General features: G+C 39.3%; 1 protein-coding gene and 1 long non-coding RNA gene across 6 annotated transcripts in view; one reads left to right on the forward strand and one right to left on the reverse strand.

Annotated features, from left to right (window-relative positions):
- The first annotated feature begins 330 nt into the window (after positions 1-330).
- Positions 331-12,431, forward strand: LOC118160465. 2 transcript variants are annotated; one of them, XR_004747516.1, is made up of 3 exons: positions 331-1,962; positions 11,347-11,425; positions 11,974-12,431. It is a non-coding gene; the product is annotated as an uncharacterized LOC118160465 (long non-coding RNA). The 2 variants fall into 2 exon arrangements; XR_004747517.1 differs by lacking the exon at positions 331-1,962 and adding an exon at positions 7,143-11,032.
- A 3,383-nt stretch (positions 12,432-15,814) lies between these two features.
- PROS1 (protein S) overlaps positions 15,815-24,708 on the reverse strand; it is a 34,562-nt gene continuing 25,668 nt past the window's right edge. Inside the window, exons 12-15 of one of the 4 annotated variants that reach the window (XM_035315183.1) lie at positions 23,753-23,921; positions 22,110-22,258; positions 21,064-21,277; positions 15,815-18,244 (exon numbers count right to left, since the gene is read on the reverse strand). In XM_035315183.1, the coding sequence (XP_035171074.1) occupies positions 18,099-18,244; positions 21,064-21,277; positions 22,110-22,258; positions 23,753-23,921 (678 nt within the window). In that variant the 3' untranslated portion in view covers positions 15,815-18,098. Of the gene's footprint in view, positions 18,245-19,078; positions 19,504-21,063; positions 21,278-22,109; positions 22,259-23,752; positions 23,922-24,708 lie in introns of those variants that run through there. The other 3 variants (XM_035315184.1, XR_004747511.1, XR_004747512.1) reach the window with 3 other exon arrangements.

Here is a 24,708-nt window from a genome sequence, read left to right on the forward strand (position 1 = left end):
ATGTTAGAAGAAAGTAGAAAATTTTCAAGGAACTGAGAGCCAGAAAGCTAAACCTGGGAAGAATGCTCCAGGGAAGCTTTGCCAGGTGGGAGGCACCAGCAGTGCTCTGAAGAAACCACCTACTTCTTCAAGGATGGGGATGAACCAGTGAACCAAGTCAACGCTCCCCATTAGATTACTCCATCGTCTTGCTGGTTATGTGGATTGCTGCAAGGCTGCAACCATTGTGACACTGCTGCTGTGGTGTGATATAGTCTGCATGCCTGGGCCACATCTAAATTCTTGGTGAACCAGAAGCTCAAGAGCTTTGAAATTATGATCTCCCATCCAGTTGATTTCTGTACTGAAGTTTGCCCTTTGAGTTCCAAGCAAAATAAAGTAGAGATTCACTTTAGCTTTGTAATTTAACAACAGGGCTGGAACCTTATCTTTTTATGTCAAAAATACTTCTAAAGGTAATGAAATTTCAATTGTTCCTCTGAAGCATTTTGGGTACATAAGAGCCAGCTGAAGCTATGATATTCTGTGCATGTACATGTACGTGTGTATGCACAGAGCTTATAGCAATGACAAGAAATTAGATATAGAGAGTTAGGTTTTAGTTACCCTTGAATGGAGAATGGGAGATAAAAACAATAGCAATGCTGCCATTCTCACGTGTTTGCTATTCAAAAGCTAGGAAATCAACCCTGAGTCAAAAGTTTAAATAAAAAAGAGATTATATTTGGAATCCAGATTTAAACTAGAGAGTTGTACATTTCCAATTTTTTTTCAGCAACATTGCGAGTGGTATGGCAAATACATATTTTGTTTTAAAAACAATTGTATTTCTGTGAAAGAAATTTCTTCTAGGATCTCTGATGAACCCTAACCAGGTCCTTGGTGGAAAATCCCTTGTCTTTTTTCTACACTGCACTTCTGGGTCATTAACCAACTTGTTTCTGTATAAAAAAAAAAATGTGACTGGAATTTGTAGGTATGTTCATTATAGGTTATTTCTCGCTTGCTGTGAAAGCAGAATTTGCCTATAGTCAAGAAGTGGAGTTGTTGTTTTATTCTCTTCTAGAATAGTAAGACTACATTTTTAGAATAAATAATAAATTTTAAGTTGGTTACTCACAGGGAAAAAATAACCATGGTGAAACTATTCATACAGTTTCATTCCATAACAGTGTTTTCTATTTAGCTCAGTTATTTACAGGGCAGCCTAGGGAAGTGGTGGAAGCCATTCCTGGAGGTATTTGAAATATGTGTGGATGCCACACTAAGGTTTAGTGATGGGACTCAAACAAGTTAATGGTTGGACTTGATGATGCTGAGTGTCTTTTCCAGCCTAAATAATTCGGTGATTCTGTGATTTAACTACACTTTACCTGGTGTAAATGTTCAACAGGAGTGAAGCTGGGGTGAGGGTGTTCAAAAGGATTATTTATTAAGGGTGACCTTCACCTGGAGTTGCAGGGCTAAATTCAGTGAGTCTGCAGACAAAGATTGTACTATCTCAGAAACATTCTTTGTCCTTTAGAGGGAAAAAAAAAGTCAGTCCATACAATAATTCATAATCTACAATGTTGTAATCTCTAAATATCATTGTCTTATAGTACTCTAGATGACAGACACAAATGAGCTTCTGAACTGAAACAGTTACCTGGACATAGCCAGTAATGCCTCAGTTAACTGTATTCTTAAATTAAACTTGACTATGTACAAAATAAGAGAAAGATCTTTAAAAAGTTAAATAACTACTACCATCTAATGTTTATATGTTGTTATAGTGGTTAATAATGCTTTGCAATAATGCATGCGCATCTCTTTCTTTTCAATAATAACTAGATTGCAAGAATGACAGATGTAGAAACTTTCATAACCTGATGAGTCCATTATGGAATTATATTGTTAACTCATGTGCTAAACTAATCGTATGAAGAATGTTTATGCTGCAGTTGTTTGAGAAGAACAATGGTGAGTTAAAAGCTTTTTTTTTTTTTTCTTTCTTTCTTTCTTTTTTTTTTTTTAATCCAGTGATGCTTTATGCTATATGAACTCATCACTAGAGACACCAAAAATCTTTAAAAATTGAGTTACACAGGTAACATGACCAGGATGTGCCCAGAAATCTAATGTTTGATTTATTTATTTTTAATTAGTAAGTGCTTTGTGTAGTGCAGTGAAACAAACTGTGCTTGTCAGTGTTCCTCCATTTAATGTAGTTTATGAGAAAAGTCCTGCTTCTGAAGTATTTAAATCAATGTAATTGCCTTTGACATGTCTACTGCTTTTCATATTTTTCTCTCCAAAATGTATTTCTCCTTTTGCTGTCTAGTTCTTCTTGTATGTCTGTTCTCTTTCATCTTCATATTATCTTTCTTAGTCCTTTCAGCTTCCTTTTCTTGTCATCAGTGAAGTTTCAATAGACAACATTATTTGAATCAGAAATGTAACACCACTGCACCATGAAAGGCCAAACACCATAAGGTTATAGGGATGTCTACACTGTAGTCATAGGACAACAATGCAGATACCAACGATAGCTTTAAACTGTGTAGCTTAGTTAACAGTACAGGTCCAGCCACCATATGAATCAACCTGAGCTCATATGGCGTACTACGAAAAGTCTGCAGAGTAGATGTATGTTAAGTCCTGCACGACCTTCGCTGGTGGGAATTTGTACAGTAATTTTGAGAACTCCAGATCAGGTTCCTCAGATTTGGAAGGTCATTGTTGGCTGGAAAAGTTAAATCTTTAACATTTCACCTGCACAAATATTTATACATCTTTAAGTGTGAATTGTCTTTCCCTTGTGTCTGGAACCAGGATGGCTGTCCTTCTCTTCCAGTTAGTTGAGTTTTTTTTTTAAGCTAGAAGAGATTTTGGTTGTGCTCTGGGTTCACAATTCACGTAAGTGTGGAGATTAAATAAGTGAAGAATAGATACCCAAGACACCTAAAATTGATGCCTTAAGTCAGGTATAGACCAGGGATCCACAGATGAAAGTTCACTGCTTGAATGATTTACTAAATCACATATTCCCTTTCAGCCACTGTTTTAAGGGCATGGTCTTTGCCAGCTCCATACACATACTTTTTGAGAGTTATTCACTTCAGAGCTTCTTGCCTGGTCAATTTTGCAGTATTTTTTCCCAAGCACTGTGGTACATTCTCACTTTAAATCTTTCAACTTGCATCACTTTGTAAGATCTGATTAAACCTTTTAGACCCCAGGGTAGACATTTTGCATATTTAAAAACAGTTTCAAATCTAAATCCTTCTGTCTTCTGGGGTTCCCCACATGAAAGTTATTTTCCATAATCTTTTCAGATGCTCTTATTTTCATTCAGGAAATCTATAATTCATTTAGGGGGGACCTAAGATGAGGTGAGTTACTTTGAACTTGAGTCTTCTACTGTAGAGTGGGCATGCTTTTCAGCTTCGAATGTGATTCAAAAAAAAAAGGGGGCGGAATGTAACTTTCAAGATGTCACCCCTCCCCTCCCTTCTCATCTCCTTTCAGAGGGAGTATTTGGAATCTGTTCCAATACTCCCAAAGTCTAAAAGAACTAAGGATGAGAAGGAAAGCCTATATAGCCAAAGACAAGCCAAGGAGGTGATGAGAAATTAAAAGATATTTTTCAGTAAGTGGAAACTCAAATAAAGAACACAGAAAAGAGAATAATACTTCTGGCAAGCCGTATGTGAAACCATAATTAAGCTGAACAAAAAAGATTCTGAGGAGCTAGGGTGCAAAATGTGATAATAAAAACTTTTTTCAAGTACATCAGGAGCAGGAAGCTTGCCAGCAAATTGATGGGGCCAATATATTACTGAAATATAACAAGACCACTTTAGACGTACAGGTCTATAGCAGAAAAGATTGCAAATATTAGATGTGTAAATGTTCATGATGGAGGGGCTCAAAGAAGTTTCCCTGTTGGAGCCACGCTTTGTTGGGGCCTGCCGTGAGAAACTAGATATTCTTTAAGGTCTTTTCCAACCCAAACTTTTCTATGGTTCTGTTCTATGTAGCCTGATAGTAAAGGAGATGAGAATAAACCAAAGCAATAACAGGGACAAGGGCCACACTGGAAGAGTGCAACTCACTCAAAAGCTCTAAGGAATCTCAAAGAGTAGTCAAACTCTTCTTGTATCTCAGCACTTAAGTGATTCTTGTTTTAGAGGTATATTGACATTCTGCATATGATGCTGTTTTTAGAAAAGGCTTCAGGACAACCAGGGAACTAAATATTTGCATATGACTTCCATACTTCCAAACTTGTATAAGCTTCCTTTATTAAAGTAAAAACAAAACAACAAAAAGAAACAAACCTCAGCTTACCAGAGAGTAAAAAAAGATGAAGTTTGATCCCTGTTTCTTTTGTATGGGTAATATAAATAGGGCAAACAGTAAGTGAGACTTGTGAGGCCATTTATTGGTGGACTCTTACTGTGATGCTGGATCTATATTCACTTAACATACAAGAACTTCATCTGAAGTTCTATGTAAATATTCTGAATAGTTATTTAGATGCCATTGAACTTAAATGTTTATCATTCTTTTTAACATGAAATTGTGTGCTATAGCAGAGTTGTATTTCCTGTATGCTTCAAGGCAGTTTACTTGCAAATTGCAGTAAGCTCTCAATATGAAATGTAAGGTCATGAGGGAGGCAAGACTCTTACAGAAGATAAACTAATAAAACAGTTCTCAATAATTCAGTCAAGTTAAAATGTACACACAGCCATCTATTTCCAAATATCAAAGGATGAAATAAAAATACCAAAACACTAATTTGCTCCTTTGCAGAATAAGCTAGTATTGTGGCTATATTTTTATAGTAAAACAACTATTTCTATGTAATGGTTCCAAATTCAGTTGAAAAGTAATACTAGTTTTTATCATTACTTGACTTTTGACAGGAAACTGCCTTGAAGTCTTACCAGACCCTCGGTCTAAATAAGACTCATGCAGTGGTCAGTTGAGATAAAGAGTGGAAAGGAGGAAGTAACACTGTCTAAGAATTGTACAGGGACTGTAAGATGCTTGGTGGTTCATATGTCTGGGAGAAAAGCTGGTGTTCCCACTTCCCTGTAGTATTACTGTGGCTGATTTGAAAGACGGGCCTCGGCTCTGTTCCCCATCCCTAGTACTCAAGGGAAAAATAAGAATAAAGTTTATTGTAAGTGATATTTTTGGTTAAGACATACAAGGGCCACCTGGTCCCTGCCTGATCACCAGCACAAGCCAGAGAAGACAGTTTATATCCCTGGAAAGCAACAAAAAAAGCGTAGAGCTGTGTACTTCATCTCCTCTTTTCTTCAGCCCCTCTCCCATTCCTCGGTGCAAAATCTGCCATCTACATGGGGCTCTGAAGCATAACTGAGGAACAATACACTTTTCAGCCTATCTTGTGTCTCCTAAGAAGCTTATAATGGGATATAATTTCATGTGGCCCTTTTTGCCTTCTTTTTTATAGCCAGTGACATAAACAGACTGCACATAAACAACCCTATGACTTATAACTAGGTAAGGTCTGTGTTGGCCGGGCTGTGTTCAATAATAGCACAGTCAAAGCTCTAACTACTGTGCAATAAAATTCCTTTTATCTGCGCAGTACAGGGCTGCAGCTTTAGCAACATTTTGAATGTGAAGATGTTGCCCAAGATGCCTGTTGATAGAAAGCAGATGTGCTCATTTCATCCCAGCGCATGTTGTCTACACAGGGTTTTGATGATGATTATATGCGGACTTACTACTTTTCGTTTTGAATGAGGGCTTGGCTTTACTTTTCATGACTGGGTTTTGGTATAGTTTTCAGAAATAGGGCAGATGCTTCTAGTGATAACAGTGTGACAGATCTATCTGAATATATAGGAGGTCTTCATTGGGAATGGTGAGCTGGCATCCAGCTGTACGTAGCAGAATCTTAAGCCAAGTTAACTGTAAATACTTCTTTAGAGCATGTCTGGGGGGTTCAGGTAAGTGGTTGTTGCTTTTGTAACAACTTGAACACCTCATTTCAGTTTCCTTTATGGTCAGATACAAAACTTTAATCTGGGTGATCTGCGTGCTTAGAATTGCCTGAAAAGCCCTCAGAAATGACCAGATCACTGGGAGACACTTGAAAATATAACTAGAGAGGATTCCTTGCTTATCTGAGGTTGCCATCAGAGTATATTTCTGATGCTTTTTTCATGAAACATCTTGGCTTATTTAAAATAAAACCAAAAAAAAAAAAAATAGTCTCTATTCCACACACTGCAAATACTTCTTTTCATTTATGCAGACCATCGCTATCCAGAATAGTGGGTTTTGCTCATATTCTTATTTGCAATTTATTGTTGCTGATGTGTTTGTTTCTCCTGATTTTATGTAAAATTTTTCACTGTTAAAACTCTGAGACAGAACCTTCTTAATTTCCTTTATTTCAAAGATAATACTGGTAGTGGCAGGGAAGATGCATTTACCCAGAACACCTCAGATGTTCTTTCACAAAATCTTCAAGCACTATTTGATATGCTCAGGCAAACCAAACGCCTCCTTCTAACACATCAGGGTAGAAACCTTGTTTGCCCATAAATACAGAAACCTTTCACTGTGGCTTTACAGGGCCTCACAAGTCTGAACATGTCAGGAGGTTTTATTATTGCTGTTGTTATTACTATTATTATTATTATTAAAATTGCGCTATAACTCTTCCGGAACCTAAAACGCGATCATTTTCTCCCGAAACCGATCGGGCAGCGCCACTGCGTGGCTCCCAGGCGCGCAGCCACCGCCTACGGCTGCCCCTGCTCTGTTGCAAGGGCTGCAGCCCGGCAGCCCCCGCAGCCTTCCCGTGTCCAGCCTGCTGGAAGCAGAGGAAGGAAACCTTTAAAATGCGCAGCGAGCCTCTTCAGGGTGTTTGAACCAGGTCTGATAAAAGAAAGTGCGCGTCCCCTCTGAACAGCATAGCGACGCTCTCCGGATCCGCTCCCTGTTTCTCATATTTGCCTCGTTTTTTTTTTTTTGTTTTTTTTTTTTTGGACCAGGAGTTTTCTGGCCGGGGAGCTGAGCATGACACGTTAATTTAATTGCAGGTTAATAATTAAGAAGATGCTGCCAAAGCCTTGGTGCCTCCCAGGAGCCCCAGCTGCCGTCCTCTGGCCTGGAAGCCCAAATGCTGCTCTGCAGGGAGCATGGCTACTCCCCTCCTGGACTGCTCTCCACCCAGAAGAATCATTTTTAAACACAGCACGGCATTTCCTCCCAAACTGAATTTCATGAATTTTCTACTTCTCTGTAATCCTTTGGCATTCCTGGATTCCATTTGCAACACAAACCAAGAAGTTTGGAGGAACATCAAAGGTTTTTTTTTTTTTTTTTTTTTTTTTTCTCCTAGAGATAGCAATGCATGCAGATGCACTTGCTCTGCAGCAGATCTTGCGTAGCCTAGAGAAAGTGAGTTTATTTCTGGAAACCTGATTTATGGAGCAGCAAATGGATGGATGGCTGATCCCCAGGGGAAAATGTAAATCAGCACTGACAAACACCTCGAAAGACCACCAAGTTCCAACCTGATGCTGCCAGGCTCATAACTGTATTAGCAAATATTTTATATAAGCCTAGCATGTGTGCTCCCTAATAACCATGTGGCTTTTAACAGCTTACATAATGTATATAAGCACTTCGTTAAGATCTGGTGTATTACGCTATATCAAAGTGTTGGATGAGAAACTGGCAATAGGTCATCCAAAATTATGCAGTTTCACATGAAAGGATTTTGCCCTTTTATGGCAAAGGTAGAAACTCTCTGGGTGGTGGTGGTGTGTGTTTTGTTCTCAAAATATCCGATTCTCCACACACGTGTGCTCTGCTGACAGCACAGCTGTAATTATCCATGTGAGAAGCACCTGCTTCTGCTTGTTTTTAGTGTCTTAATTAAGCATATTTGGCCTACGAGGCAAGGGCAGAGTGGTTGAATGGGCACATGGCTGCAGCTGATATATGCAGGCAGAAGTGATACATGGCAGGCAACATATCTTAATATGGTCCATCACCCTTTGTCATGTTGTAAGCAGAGACTCCCCTGTCCCACGATACAGAGTGCTTTGCACAGGAAATATTTGTGCTGTCTCAGTCCATTATGTGTTTGTGCTCCTCTTCAGTTGAACTCTAATGCTGACCCCGCTCAGGGTGTGTTGCTTGTTTTGGAAATACTTGTGATATCCCTTGAATGTTTATTTTCCACCCCAACATGCTGCTACATTCTTGCAAGCTTTCTCTGGCTGCAATGCAATGTTTGGCCAGGAAACAGAGAATACAAATGAAAAACAGTGCCCCGGTCTTAGGGAAATGTAGTGAACCTACAACAGAAAATGTTTGATTGGAAAAAAGGCTATGATTTCCAAAGAAATAACAAACAAACAGCTGGTCAGCACCCCTGTAAGATCATCAACTTCAAATGTGTATTTCCTGGGCAGATCAAAATATTTTGTTTAGTTCTCCTCCTCTGCCCTCACCAGGTAGGAGAAGCAGAGGGCAGGTCCAGTGATAATGTACCAAAGCAGATAATGACATGGTTAATAACTGTGGCAAGTATTTGTTGCAACAATTTGCATGGCCAACTGTCTTCACATTGCTTCCAGTGATGGATCCAGGCTGCCAGCTTTCTCCACCTATTTGTTGAAGACCAGCACTTAAACCAACAGCACACCCAGGGGCAGACTCAAAGGGCCAGCAGCAGGAAAACACTTTTCCTGTGCAGTGTTTTTCAGGAACCTAATGTCAATAGTGACATTGGGGTCACTTTTGCCAGGTTAGCAGAGTATTGGGAGCATTAATACAAGGCTTGTGTTTTCTGAAGCAAGGCCTCGAATGCTCAGCAGAGCAACAGAAGTTCTCAACATCTCTGTCAGAGAACATGAAAGCAGACCCCGGTGTCCATGAAGTCACAGCACTGTAGAGCCTCTGTATATGAACTAGGTGTGAACATGGCTAAGGCAACTGTAGGTACAGAGACAGACCCAAATTCATCAGCAGCTGCTTATATCACCACAGAGGGCTAGACAGAGGCCTGGCTTCACTGTCACTACCCAGAACGTGCTCAAAATTCAGGATCTCCATAACAGCTAACACTGCTCCCTTCAAACCACAATACAGCATGACATGTTACCTCAGAGCCACCCTGGGACCAGATCATCCCTTCTGCTAGACTACAGGATGATCCAGGGGTACAGCAGGGGATCGGGTTATCCACAAGTACAGCTTGCCGAGCTATATAATCTGGTACATTAAACTAAAACATTGTTGGATGGCACCAGATGTTTTGAATCCCACTCTGTGATCAAAAACAGAGGCAGGCAATTGTGTGACACAGATGAGAAAAGGAAGCTTGGGTAGGCATTTCATCATCTGGAGGCATGAGGAGTCCCAAATGGGGGTGGTGTAGGGGGCTGGCCTCAGTGGGGGAGTGGTTGGGGAGCTGGAGGAGACCAGTGCCTTGTTTACATGTTTGTATCCCAGAAATGCAAAGGCTTTGGAGCATAATGACCTCTCCTCTGTGCTTCTCCTGAGGGAAAACTTCTCCTTACCTACATGACAATACACTAAGGGGTGCACAGCAGCAAAACAGCTGAGTGCCAGATAGTAATAGACTGAGTCCTGCCCACCTGAAGAATGGCCCTGAAGATAATGCAGTACAGGAACTCTGAAAGCACACGGAATAGTGGGGGGACTGTGCTTGAGAAATCTCTAGTTCTTAACCAAAAATTCAACTTTTCATTGCCCTCAGAATAGTATGTGTGTGTTGTTTTGCTCGATTGACAGGGTGACTGAAACTCTGGTAGCACAACAAAGCCCAAATTTGTCTGTAAATCCCCATTTCAAAAGTTGGTTTCCCAGACTTCTGTAAAAAAAGAACAGCCCGGTTGTAAGAAAGTGAGCCAGATTCTTTCCTGGTTTATGAAGCAGTGAGGGAATTGATAACTAAATACCAGTGGCAGGCGCTGCAGTGCAGATGGTGCCTGAGCCTGAAAGACGGCGGCATGCCTGTTACACTCCAAGTGAAGCTGCTGAGCTGGCAGCCACCACAGCCATTATTTTATTGCTAAGCTAAGCAGATCAGACATGTAAGTTCACTGGGACCTAAAAATGGTTCATTTGTACTAAGATAAACTTCAGCGCGAACATTCAGTGACTAGCAGCACGTCTGCAGTTCACCCCCTTGTGGATGATGGATGGGAAACCAAATACATAGGAGGAGGAGACTAACGCAGAATAGAGAATTTGTCCTCAGGGTAGTGTTTGGAGAAACTTTTTTTCTATTATAAAGAGAAAATAGAAGGGGGCAGGATTGGCTTCTGCCTTGCAAGGCAAGGTAGCAAATCTGGCATTGTAGTCTTGTGAAAAGTCAACCCTGTGACCAGCAGCACGAAGCTGAAGTCCTTGAGCAGAGATCTGTATTGACAATATGAACACACAGAGTTGCTGTATGTTTGTGAATCAACTCATACATGTTGCAGTGTCTGTGGAGAACACAGGCAGGCAGTGAGACCGGCTGCAGTGCTACCTGGGCCTTCTCTCTCCATCGTGAAGCAGCGCAAATGAGCCTGTACCATGTTCTACGCGGGTACCAAATCTAGTTTGTGAAGTGAGTTGGCTTATTGTAATGGATCACTGCTTCTTGGAGTGAAAATGAAATAATCTGTAGGTGAGGATCTACATGTCCTCTGCTCTCCGCGCCACACAACAGTTGAGCACCTGACTGTATCTCTAGACGTCAGGCCTGTACAGCATCAGTTGAGCATAAGCCCTGAACAACCTGACACAAGCCATCTGCTCCTCCTCTGCTCGCTTTGCACAGCCAGCCAGGTCCTCTCCTTCCTGCTATCAGGATTGAGTGACAGCCAGCGAGCAATCCTCCGAGGCTCAGGCATTGCCACACCAAGCAACTGGACCTTCAGACTGGTGGAACCGGTGTGGAGATGACTTCTACTAGCATGCCAGTGGCCCAAACGCTCTCACTGGGGCAGTGGCGTGTAAAGGTAGCTGCAAAAAGGTATCAGTGCCATTGCAACTTCCTTTGTTATGAGGAAATTCAAGCCTGGATAGAAAGTTACTAGCAGGAGTTTAAACTCGCATTGCTGCATAAGCCAGCAAGGGTTTATGTTAAGCACTAATGACTTAAAAACACATTAAGCTAAGGATTTACATAGTAACATGTATAACAGACATGGGAAACCATTAGATTTCTGGATTGTCTGGGGAATGACTTTCTCACTCTCTGCATACTTTGTACTTAACAGAAACAGGTTATAATGGGTGCCCCAGCATGGTACTGTCACAAGCATGTGTAGTTTTTATTTGTCACAGAATCATCGGACCTGTGGTATTTCTCCTCTGACTGCAAGCATAACACCCCGCATTTGTACCTAAGCAGATTATTGTTCTGGTAAAGAATAGCACCCAATTTAAAGTTGGGCTCTGGGACACAGCTCTGCCTGTGTAACAGTAAGTTTAGGACAGATTTTCAGAGGCATGAAGGGGAGTGGAGTGGCAGGCGGATGCCCGGTGTCCCTTTGCACCCCTGGAGAGCATTCATATATTGTTCTGCCATTTGCCTACACACGTTCTCTCTGCATGTTCAAAGTTAAACCCAACGTTAGCAGAAAAAAAACAAACAAACAAAAAAAAAAAACTGCACATAATGACAAAAAATAAAAAATACAAAGTGCTTTGGGCATCTGATTAATATTCATTGTGAATATTGCTGAGGAATGAACATCCACTTTTAGTTTCTCTGGCTGGAGTTTTTTGGGGGTGGAGGGTGGATTTTCTTATGTCAAGACCTGCAACAGGCTGTAAGGTAAGACTGATTAAATCGTAATTTGTTAGTGACAGTTTCTTTAGGCTTTTGGTAGTAGCAGGACACTAGAAATACTGACAGAGCTTGTTCTTAGTTTCTTATGGATGCATTAAACTACATTTTCAGCCCTTGAGATCATAGGTCATAGCTCTGCTCCGCCAGCATCGGCTGATGACATCACTGACACCCAAACCAGAGCAAGGAACTGCTGAATGCACCAGCTGCTAATATCATCAGCGGCCAGGAGCCTGCAACTCCTGCTGTCTTCGCCTCTTGATAAAAGCCCAAAGTCAATTCAGAAGAAATGGTGCTAGAGAGTGTGAACAGGTGAGAGGGTAACCATTTAAATTGCTTACTTTAAAACTGTAGCAGAAGATATGCTTTCTGCAGGAACAAAATGTGAAATGAACAATCACATAATTGAAATCAATGTCTAGGCTTTTCAGTTACATATAAACTTAGCAACACATCTTGCCCAAAATTATTGTGATTACATCGTGTGTTTGTTACAAAAACATTCAGCCCACATTTCTAAAGTTTGTCAGGTTATTTATTTAAAGTATTTCTCTTGCAAATAAAATTTGGAAAACAACAGTGTAAGGCTTGTCTTGCTTTAGAAAGACTTTCAGTAACTTTGCTCTTCTTACTCATAACTTTTGTTCTTATCCATCATTTATTTAATGAGACAGTCTTTTTTATACGGTCCATTCTTGGACCTATTGTTCATTTATCTTTGTCTAAAAAGCTAAGTGCCTACAAAAGCAGCCTTCACTCATGCAGACAGGACGTCAGCATCTCTCTTGACTGCTTGACCTGGACTAATCTCATTTCCCACACGGGGTGGAGCACCCCAAGGAGTCTGTGCTTTTGGCCTACCCCAGCGTGAGGAAGGACGGTTTGGGGCAGATCCTGATGTCATTCTGGTTCACATCTGTGGAAAATGGCAGAGTAATGGCTTCACTATGAGGATTTTGTGAGGCTGCCAATGAACTACTTATGTGTTGTCTGGAAGACTCTGAAAGCTTGTATAATCCTTTACCAAGATACAAACTTCAGTTTGTCTGTGCAGCTTGCTTAATGCCTCTATTGACCTGTGTTTTAATATAAAGACATGAGTTACAAGGTGATAGGATTTGCCTGTTCCAAGCAAACAGGTTTGTTAAATCTACATGACCTCCTGTTCCAGAAGAAACCCTTTAAACAAAAGGCTGGCTTCTGCCAAGGTTTAAAAGAGAAGATTGCTTTTCAATTGACTGAGTTAACAGGAGTCCGTGACCAGCTGGTGGCAATGATCATACAGCCTGTGATAGGCTACAAAAGAGAAAGGCTTGCTCAAAAGAAACCTTTTGTTTTCCTTTCTTTCTCTTATTTATTTATTTCTAAACAGACTTTTGGTTGATGAGACTCATACCAGAACTTGATGAAAAGAGAATTTTCCTGGAAAGGTAAGGTACTGCTGAGTGGCTGTCAAAATATTTGCTGTTTTATACGTGAACTGTTTTTTTTTTTTTTTCCTTTGGGTTTATTTTAAGCAAAGGCAGTTTTATTCTCTGTCTTCTGTACTACTACAAACTTGCAAAAATTACTAGCATGTGTCTTCTTGCATCCTATTAATGAAGACCTTATCTTCAATAAACTCATGTTTCTGATATCATGCATAAAACCCCTAGTAAATTCCAGAAATACTGCTCCCCAGTTCTGTGGCCCTCAGCACTTCCTTGGTTCACTGGTGCAGGGATGTCAGCACCGTTGTTTGTGTGAGCTTCCCACCTAGTGCTGCGGTGGGCCTGCAGAAGAGGAGGCTTGAGAGAAGGATGAAGCTAATTCTGGGCCTGTATCTAGAAAGCAAAATAGGTGTCTTTTTGTAACCGCAGAGTCATGGTGTTAGAGTGGTTGTTGTTTCTCTTGTAAGCAGGTGATAAGAGGAAAGGGAAATACAGTTTATTAATAATAGGGAATAATAGCAATGTTGTGTGTGGAGCTGTTATGGCTTGAAAAAGCAAAGCAGGATTTTAGGGACTACTTCAAGGGCCTGTTTGGCTTCTGAGAGTACTTATCTATAGCAAGTCTGGTATGATAAGTTAGTCTGGCACTTTCAGTGTCTTCTATTACTTTTCTAATGGTGGATGCTCATAAACAACCTGAACTCCTTGTTTAAATTTGAGTTTATGTGCAAGAATTCTAGTACAAATACCAATGTTTGTAAGGCTGGCCATTGTGGGAGGGACGTGCCACTGACTTGAGCCAACTGTTCACAATTTCTCATCACTCTGTATGTCAAATGATGTTAAAATGTTTTAAAATGGTATTTTGGTGGTGGTGGTTTTTATATACAGTGTTTGTGTTTGGAAAGAAAGGGAATTGAAACTCTGTCAGATTAAATGGCTTGTGCTTTTTTAAATCTAGAGACTGAGGCAGAAAAAAGCAACATGGAATACTTTAATGTTATGCTTGTGTAGAAAGTGCTAACCTATGCCAACAGTATGTATTTAGAAGTATTTTTTGCATGTTTATCTTTCCCAAAATACACCTAAGTTTATTTTCTTGTTACTTCTTTTTTCCACTTCCCTAACTTCCAGAGATGCTACAAATTATATACATATATGTATATATATATATATAAAGAAAGCAATACAATTAACTCCTGAATTACATACAACTGTGTAGATTCTTAACCAGTTGGTTGATTCAATACAAATACATGTAAGAAACATGGTAAGAGCTCCTTTACTCAGAAACAGCTGATGATTTAGCTGCTTATATTCCTACTGAAATCCACCTATTCCATGTACGACCAGTGTAACAGTGGGGGCATACTCATTTGTGTACAGGAAGCATTGTTTTTGAAGCATGAACAGTAAACCCTATTCCTTTGAAGTTTTTGTAGGTAGTTTGGATGGAGGCTGCTGTAGATGCTCCTTTCAATTTCAAATGATGGCACATACGATAGAACATAGCACAGTGATAGTGCTTCTGTCTTGTTGACACTTCTGCTCCTATGTGACAGGTAATAAGCTGTCTAAAATGATAGCAGCCAAGGTCATTTAGCTCTAAAATGCTGCTGCAGGATTCTGGTCAGGAAAAGTGTGGGAGAAAATGGGAATTTCAGTGTTTCTGTTCTTATTTACTAAGTGATCCCTTATTTATCCCTTTGCTATTAGCTTTTACAATTTTCCTATCTATTTTTTTAGTACACAACTGTTGTTTCTGGCAGTCAAAATGTGAAATGCTCCCCACATCTGTGTGTTTGTTTGTTTTTTTTTAAATCATGAGGTTGCTGAGACAGCAAAATATTAAGCATGTGCATATGACTAATGACACTGAAGGACCCAACATCAGTGTGTTGTTGAGTGATAAGCAGGACTGGAATGTCTGAGAAAGCTTGGCCTCTCTTTCTTTGAAGATGACAACCCTAGAGCTAATCTTAAGCAACAGTAGTGAAGGTGTTCACACCCAGTCTAGCTAGTTACCTTCACCAGGAGACACACAGGCATTAAAGCATGTAAGCTAACCTTAGATCAGGCACATAAGCAGAAATCTGCTACAGTATAAATAAGAACCAATTTCATGGCTACATTTCATTTTCAGGGAAATCAGGACATGTAGACTTGTAACACTTGGTGCACAGGAGCTGAAGAAGCCCACAGCAGGTAGCAGCTGTTCCCGCTGTATAAACGCTGAACAGCCCTTCCTTAAATGATTATGCTTAAAAATGAAATTAAACATGTTTGATAAAGGAAAAAAAAGATATGAATTAATAAATGGATTTTTTTTCCATGTGTGCTTTTAAGCTGAGCTTAATTTCTTCAGGTAATATTAAAAAATTAGTAAATTCAAACATTTTTCCAGAGAACATGGATTCCTATTTGGATAGCACATTAATTTGAGCTCTTTTCTTTGATACTGAAGATCAACCATTTGACCACTAGAACCAGTCCAGCACAGTGAAAATGAACAAAGATAAACAAATGCAACTTAAAATGAGAAGAAAATTGCAAATGCTGCTTTATTTAATTCTTACAATAGGGAGGCACTTTTACAAAAAAAAAAAAAAAAAATACAGTGCAGAGGTTTCACTACAACTACAGTATCCTAAAATATTTCTGCATGAAAATAAAAAGAAATGATGTCTGTGTGGGAAACTTAAGTGATTTTTGTTTTCTTTAAGTCCAAGTCTATACCAATTATCCCACTTGAAAAGGATGTTTTTTTTTTGTTTGTTTTTCTTCTGTTCACACAGATTGATGCAAGTGTTCATAGTATTGCTGACACCTTACTCTGTTTCCTCTCAACCTACTTCTGTGTGCTTGTACAAGGCAAAGAAGCTGACTGAGGGCTTTGCAAAATTCCGTGCGTGCTGTTGAGGTACTATAAATGAAGTAGCTAAAGGTGTATTTTATGTCAAAATTCCCAATTCAGCTTCACCTTGAACAAAACCTGCTTATTTCAGTAGAGTTACTCTTTGCCTTAGGCTCAAATGATGCATGTGTTTGTGGGGATGGGAAGAGCATGGAGGGATGCTTTCCTTGTGGTCATTTCCCCTGCATGGAGTCTGGATAAATGAATGTGGGTGGTGTTTTTTTTTTTTTTTAATGCCATCCTAGAAAACGGAAGTAATTTGTTGGTAATTAGCCCCTGGCTGTCAGCTGTGTGGAACTCCTGCTGATAAGCAGCTAAATACCAACCCACGCTGGACAGACTTGGAGGCCATTCTAACGCTGGCTGATGTGAAAGTCAGAGCAAACTCTGTATTGTATTAAAGGGCACAAGTGGGAAGTGAAGTTAGCAATAACCTCACAGCAATAATGTTGAAAAATGGCCTCAGATTCTGCAGTACTGATGTACTAATGTTAGTACTCAGCCATGAAAGAAGCCTCGCTAATGTCACTATAGTATCTCTGGAGAAAGGCAATCCTCAAAATGACTATTGTCACAATCCATCCTTCTGTACATACATTTCCACTTGATTGTCTCGAGCAAAGAAAGCAAACCTCAGGTTGAAAATTCTGACAGATAGTCTCTCGCTGGTTGATGGATGGGGGTATATATTCATTGCTCACAGCAATTCTCTTGCTATTTATTTGTTTAGGGGTTATCAAAAGCACCAGGTGAGCTGCACAGGGGGGCTCCTGGTTGTGTGAAAGTGAGGTTGGAAGTGGAAAGAAGGCTCTAAGAATGATAAAGAAATACTAGAAATGCTTGAAGTGAACACCTGAGGAGAAAAATACTCTTCTAATCACCTGTGCTTTTAAACTTGGCTGAGCAGAATATGGCTTTACGTGCTGATGTTACTAGCAAAACTTTGGCTTTCAAGTAAGTCAGAAATAACTGCAACAGGGTTTGCAAATAAGTCTCTTCTGGGGGCTCTGAATGCGAGGTTAACCTAAGTAAAGGGAATATGATGGAACATTAGAGGGTCCTCCTTGAGGAGTGCCAAATTTGTCATAAATGGAATAAAAGTTTGCTGCAAGTTCTTAGCTTTATTTAGCAAATTCCAGTTTCATCTCCTGTGATGAAGACCAGAGCTCCTTCCCTCATGCAATTTTCTGTTTTCTAAAATTGCCTCGGCTGTATTTTAATCCACTTTGGAAGTAAATTACCTGATCTGATCCAGAACTCTGTTAACAGTCTAAAGCTGGGTTCCTATGACAGAAGAATTAAAGTCGGTACAGTATAACGAGCTATTTTCAAAAGTTCAACTACTTAAAAATATTTCAGTTTGGAAGTTGCTTTATCAGCATTGGTACAATATGTAAACATGTCCACAGAGAGCTTGGGCTCTGGATTCCAGGGCACCTTCTCCTTTACTGAAAGCACGTACTACAAAACCTGTAGAGATTTCTCTTTGTATATTACGTTTGGAAAAGTTTAAAGAGAATGGCTTTGTTTAAATTCAGATAGACTGCCAAAATTTGCAACTTCAACTCCGTGCTGGTATATGAAAATAAGATGTAAAACTTCTCTCTCCAAACTAAATACAACAAGGGCATATTCTGAGCATAGAAGATAATTCTGGCTTTAAGATTTATCACTGATGTGGATAAAAGAACACATTGTGGAATTTTGATCTTGATTATGTCTCTTTACAGCTGAAAAGAGAGATTTTTTCACCCACATTCTATATAAAAGGGAGAAAAACATGCCGTTGATTATTTTCCTGGCACATCTTGAATAAAATAGTACAGGCTTCATTATGACATGAGACTAATTATGCAAATTATATCTGAAAGGAAAAAAAGTTAAATTAAGAACTGAATGGCTACTCCATAATCAGTGGGCACGAGTGAGATCTAATGGAATTGTGTTTAAAATCGGCTTCATCCAGATCCAGCTGTCTGCTGTTGACCTTCACCTCCATGCAGCCGTTATAAAAAGCAGTTACTAATGTTGCACCCAGAGGAACATCTGCACAGAAACACATTCAATTTATTAGACCGAGGCATGCAACATCTTATATATTTTTCAGATTAGCAAAATCATGGGGAATGCTCCATTCCCCCTGCATTAGTTGTCCATGGGAGAAAACACCAATTTGGCAGGAAACTTTTAACTAAGTCCTTCTCCCTTCTGTTTAAGATTCTTTGAGATAAAGTCAGCAAAGTTGAGAAAGGTCGATAACATTTGAAATATGCATTATAAGTCTTCTCCCATCCAGAAACCAAAAAAAAAACCTGTAGATAAGTGTTTCTCAGCAGCATTTCCTGCTTTAACTATAGTGAACTAATACTGTGTTTCCTGGAGTGCACTGTTCTTCTCCTGACCTACAAACAGATGTTTATGGGTTTAGAGGTCACTGAAAGAACCATGTTACTTTTGCCAGAAAACTACTCTGGATTCAAATCTGTAAGTTCTCAAAAAGGGCACCCCTGGGAACTGCACACATTTTATTGCTTCCTTACTGCTTCTTCCAAGTGAAATGTCTGTGAGAGACCCACTTTATCTGTTGCTCATTTAGCTATTCTTTAGGTCATGGTAACATCATATCATTGATGTGCTTCCAGCACACAGTATGTTAAACACAGAACCAAGCAGGCTTTGCTGTGAGGCCGTAGGGTACAACCACATTACAAAGCAGACTGAAGGAGATTTGAGTACCTTCAGCAACCAGAATGAGGATACCTAGAAGCTGATAGCAAGAGCATCATCTTTTTGTCAGGTGAATCATTCTTTCTCGCCTAAAGATTGCCATGATGGTCTGGGGAACGTGAAACGTTGCTTCCTTGTGTTTTTTGCTGTTGCTGCAACCTCAGGTACCGCACAAACAGTCCTCTAGAACTGCATCCTTCTGCTCTTTTGGCTTCAGGGATAACATGTGGCTGTCACAGAACCATGCAACACTCACTTAGCCTGCGCTGACTGTGTTGAATTAATTAGCAAAAAGGAATACTTCCAGCATTGTTACAAATTTAAAGAAATGTGTGTCAAAAACAGGCAGTTCTGTTTTTCATGAAAAACAGACATTTTTGTGAGGTGCCTCTTAACCATACAGTTCTGTGCACTTAGCTCAGCGTGGGAATCCTTACCTACTTTTTTATACTGCTCAATAATCCAAGAGGCTTTTTAGAGATGAGTTAGAACAAATAAATGAGTTGAGGTAGTCTTAAAGTCGCTTTTCTATGTGACTTTTTTCTCTTTGGCAACAGAGATCGTTGCAGAAGAGGCTCCTGTGTATAAAGTGTGTGTGTTGTTGTGAGGATTTTTTTTTTACTTCTAAGTAGATACTGGATTTACATACAGTTTTTTTATTATTATTATTAATGGTCTTAACTCTTAAGGCATCAGTGTTAGCAAGGTACTAGGAAGAATGACAAATATCGCAGTGGTGATGAGTGCTAAGAAATGACCAGAGTCATAGTCAAGTTACTATGGCTCAATTAATCTACTGACTCACCTCTACTAAGTAAACATAGCCTTCAACTCTCTTGTAATGCCTGCTCACTTTGAAAAAAACACACTTACCTGTATCTGACAGTACTGTATCATACCGTTAGCATATTCTCATTCTACTTCTTCACTTGGAATTGAACTTACCTGGTTGGTTGGTTTACAAGACATTGCGCATCCAGTCAAAAATGAAATTAGAGGAAAAACTGGCATATTTAGGGACTGAATCTTTATATCCTTGACTATCACTATTTAAAGGCTTGTAGAGAAGTCAGTATCAATCTCAGCATATGTGCCTGGATGCAGAGGCAACTACCACTTCAGACTGAAGCTGTGGTACCTACTGTGTCACCCTAAATATCTTGATTTTATTCTGACAAGAAATAAGTCTAGAGGGTGGAATCACAATTCCACCTTCCCCAGTGGATGCTACCTTGGAAGAAATGCCTAAAGAGATCATCTCCAAAGGATACGCAGTTTTTTATCTCTTTCTGCTCCTGTGTTTTCTTCTCCTGCAGAAGAAACACACTGCAGATAAAGAAGAAAGACTGGCTTTATCTGGGGGCAGCGCTATGACAATGCGGCCTAGAAGTAAAATGGATGTTAATTCAAGACTGTTTCTCAAAATGTTAAGGGTTTCCCTAGGAATTTTGACTTTAAAAGGTTTGCTAGTACAAACATCACCTTGTACCCATGGTGTCTCTGCTCTACTGATTTTCAAGTTTGGGGATCTCAGTCTTTGAAATTTTTTTGTCTGTGGCAATGTCATTTTTCTGCATGGTTCACACTGAGGTCAAACTATTTCACAGATGTGAACACTTCCTGTACACAATTCCTGTTTGTACTTGTCTTAAGACTGGGTATTTGCTTGCAGCTTATTTTAAACAAAATGTTATTTGCTCTTTTAACATATTTTCTGTCTCATGAAGGTTGTCAGTCATCTATTGCCCAGAGTGTAATTGTTGAAACTGTATTTCTGACTTTTCCTACTCCATTTCTGACACTTAATTTTCTCATTAATTTCAGTTTTCTTACATACTTGATAGTTTCTAAAATGTGCCAGCTGGTGGCATTTCAGAAAACACAATGGCCACTTGTTGCCAGCTCAATAAACCAAAATGTGTTGCAAATCCAAACCTGTTGAGAGAGACTCATGCCACTTAATAGGCCTAATGATATTCCTATTGAAAAGCAGGCTTGCTCAAAAGCTGCATAGACTGGATGAAACAAGGAACGTTTGGGGAAAAAGTGTTTCTTATACAGTTGTAGGTTTTGTCTAGCTTGTGTAAGGCTGAATGTAATCAGGCTTATAAAAATGAATGAAAAGAAATGTAATTCACCTGGCAGGCCACCCAAGTAGGTAACAACGTCTGTCATCATCGCTTGATGCAGGATAGATAGCTGCTCTGAATTGCTTTGGTCTGTACGTGAATCAACGGACAGTTCAAGCTGCTGCTTGGTTACTACAAGTCCAACCAGCACTTTTCTGGGTGTACATAACTTCTTTGATTCCAGACGTGTAACAGTGATATTTCCAATGGTCACAATGATTTCCTAAACAGAAGAATGTGGAGTCACTAAAGATGCCACATGTAACTTTAACACAAAATTATACTTAATTTCAATGCATTTTATACTTGAAAGTAGGAAGAAAAGGAATGTTAGAGCTGTGTTTTAAAATTGTTACCTTAAGTTGGAAAAGATATTGAAGTTGATAGTTGCTGTATAACCATCACCTTTGTAAATAAAGCCATTCATTTGTACTCTGAAAATTTTAAGTGAGAATATTCTCTGTGGGGGGGAAAAAAAATCCTTTGGCTATGGTTCTGAGGTGAAATCCTGTTTCTTTTAAAGGGAGTACTGCTACAGCTTCAAAGGTAACCCAGTTCTCATTGTACATTCTTATTTCAGGCAGGTGCATGGATTAGTTATGATGCACTATCATGATCTATCTTGGGACACCTGATGTAAACATGTAAATAGGAACTTAAGGACAAAAAGATCTGTTTATAAATTGAAACTAACATGTTGCTATTGCTATAATAGCATGACTACTGTCATATTCCCTTTTCTGCTTTGTGCATTTGGAAGGAAAGGCTAGAGAGACAAGACATAATGGATACTACCTAATGTAAGAATAGTTGTGGCTGGTCCCTGCTGTAGCAATCATTAATAGTAATATACTTTCTGCACATCACCATATGATCTAAGTGCCATGCAAAATATTAATTCAGCCTTCCAGCTCCACTGCATGTAAGCTGTAAGTAACTTCTTTTCAGTTTGACTTTTTTTCAAAAGCAGAGTAGCGAGTTAAGTGAGACAAAGATGAGAGGTATGATTTATGAGATGATGCTCCAGCCCTGAGCTGCTATAATTTTAAGATCACCTGTGAGTCAGAAGAGTTAGAGTCCACTATGGACAAAGCAAGAGGCACTGTTTCATTAGAAACCAGGGCAAACAAAACACCAGTGTCTGTGGATGGGCGAATAGTCATAGTCACATTTACTAGCCAATCTTCAGCACTGTCAAGATTATCTGTTTTAAAAGAAAAGATGGAAATTAATAAATCTATCTGCTAATGAAAAATTAATATGGTGTTAAAATAGTACTTCATCTGCTCCTATTGTGGAAAAAATAGTACTCCAGAAAAAAAACGAATTTCAGAACTTTAAGATTAGACTTACAGTTCTTTCTAAAAACAGAACAAAAAATACCACTTAAATCCTGCATCTTTCCTAATCTTTTTTTATTGAACACTTTTTTTTTTTGCTGCTTTCTCTGGTCCAATGTGGAACAGGTGCCACATTCATGAAAGGTCAGTTTAAGATTAAACCTGGAAAGACTACTTTACTCATAAATTGCTGCCACTGAGTAGAAGATTGGCAGTTCTGACACATTTTTACATTCCAAAGCAGTTCCACTGTCAAAATGGGAATACACAGATGGGTAAAACAAATATGCAGATGATGCAAATATAACTTCAGATGATGCGTTCATAGTCAAGCTAATACAAAAATTACTGTTTCAAGTGCTATTTGTCATTTTTTAAAATCTTTTCTTCCAGCATCTGCCCTTCCCTTCCCCAGTCTCATCTAAACTGATTTCTAGTAGTTTTTTCGGGAAGCAGAAATCCTAGCACATGAATTGAGGTCATATTCAGATTTGGGGTGGAGGATGGGATGGGAACAGAAAGATGCAGGAGTGATGAAAGCATGGTGGTAGCCCCAAAGAAATAGGTCAGGAGACATGGCAGCATGGTGTTAGTGAATGAATGGGAGGAAAGATGAGTAAACATCAGTGGCATAGACACCTCTCATATGAGTTCGTTGGAAACATAGGGTATAAAAAGCTGCAGAAATCCTTTGAAGTGGGCTACGGAAATTAAAGAAAAGGCCTTGGAAAAAAAATTAAGTCCTGGGATAGAAAGGATTGATGATCAGACAGGGACTGAAGGGTAGGATAGCATATGAGATATTAAAGTATGTAATGACAACAAGATTTGATGCTCAAAGAGATGCCTTGCTTCAGGCTCTCAAGTGTACAGAGGGGGATCCTGGATTGCAAAACTTGAAATTAGGGCAGAAAGTTCTGGGTTCAGGAAGGAGCAAGATGTACACCCAAAACCTCTAGATATGATGTTCATTTAGAAACAAAACTACATACCTAAAACTATCAGTGATTTTTTTTCCCCATCCCCAGTGTTCTTTTTCTGTCAGTAATACTATAGCTTTCTTCACTGATAAATGAGGGGCAGAATTACATCTTCTTACAGTGAACATGTTCAGTAGTCCCCACATTTTGCAAATGAAGAATATTCTTCCTAACCTAAAGCACTTCAGAAATTAAATGGACAACACCAATGGTATCAAGAATCCTCATGCAAGCAGATTTCTCTCAGAAGTTACACTAATCACTGCTGGATGAATTGGTATATAGCTTAGTGTTTTTTTTTTTTTTTTTTTTCTTGACATTGAACAATTCCATCACCATTGCAGCAAAAGGTATAGGAATAGACAGAAGAATACTTACTATAGTTTATTTGAAAATTTGCCATTCCAGTGCCAGGGTAGAAGGATCCTCTTTCAACTGTTACTAAACAGTGTTTGCTTTGTTTTTCTTGAATAACTTCTTTTACACCTGAGTGTCCTTGATTCATCAGGTTCCAGGCACGGATGCACCCATCTAGGCGAGGGTTTATCTGTAGAAGAATTACAGTACTCGGTGTTTGGGTTCAAAGTTCAAACTTCAAACATATTAGTAATGAGGAGTGACTTTACATATGAACTTACAGCCAATAAAATAGCCCTATCGATGCTATAGGTTACCATGTTACAGAACTGAGGCTAGGAAAAAACAAATAGCATGCATTTAGTACCTCAGCCTCCAAAAGGCTCTCCTGATTTAATATTATTTCCATTTTGAAGTTACAGATCTGTACAAAATAAATTGCTTCAGTTTTAAAGCTCACGATGTCCTTTCATTTAGATCACCGCAGCTTTCCTATGCCTGTAGGACAATGATAATTAGTGCTGCTCCTTGTTCAAGGTTTTTATCTTCTATTTGTATGAAAGCATCAAGAAATTCCTGAAATTATATTAGGTAGGGATGTTATTGTATTGCTTCATGCTTTTTCGCTCTGCTTCAGTTTTGAGGAAAAATTAAGTTTATTTTTTTTTTTAAAAAGCACAGTCTCTAGTGTACAGTTACTTTTGGCTTCTCTGTTTAGAGTGTCACTTTGAGTGTTTCTGGACTGAGAAGCAGGTAGTTGTTTGTACTCATCCTCATCAAAAGACAGAGCTGATGAGAGTGGAAGACTGAGTAAATCATTGGCCTTGACTAGCTTCAGCTATTGAAAAACCTAGTAAAAATGAAACCTTATTGTGCTGCCTGCACAGTGATTTCCATACCCATTCAGGGCATAGCAAAAGCTAGCACCAGACACATGAATTGCTCTGAAATGCTCTTGGAGCAGAAGTGGTGGTGAT

The sequence above is a fragment of the Oxyura jamaicensis genome, chromosome 1 (genome assembly GCF_011077185.1).
Source record: "Oxyura jamaicensis isolate SHBP4307 breed ruddy duck chromosome 1, BPBGC_Ojam_1.0, whole genome shotgun sequence".
NCBI lineage: Eukaryota > Metazoa > Chordata > Aves > Anseriformes > Anatidae > Oxyura > Oxyura jamaicensis.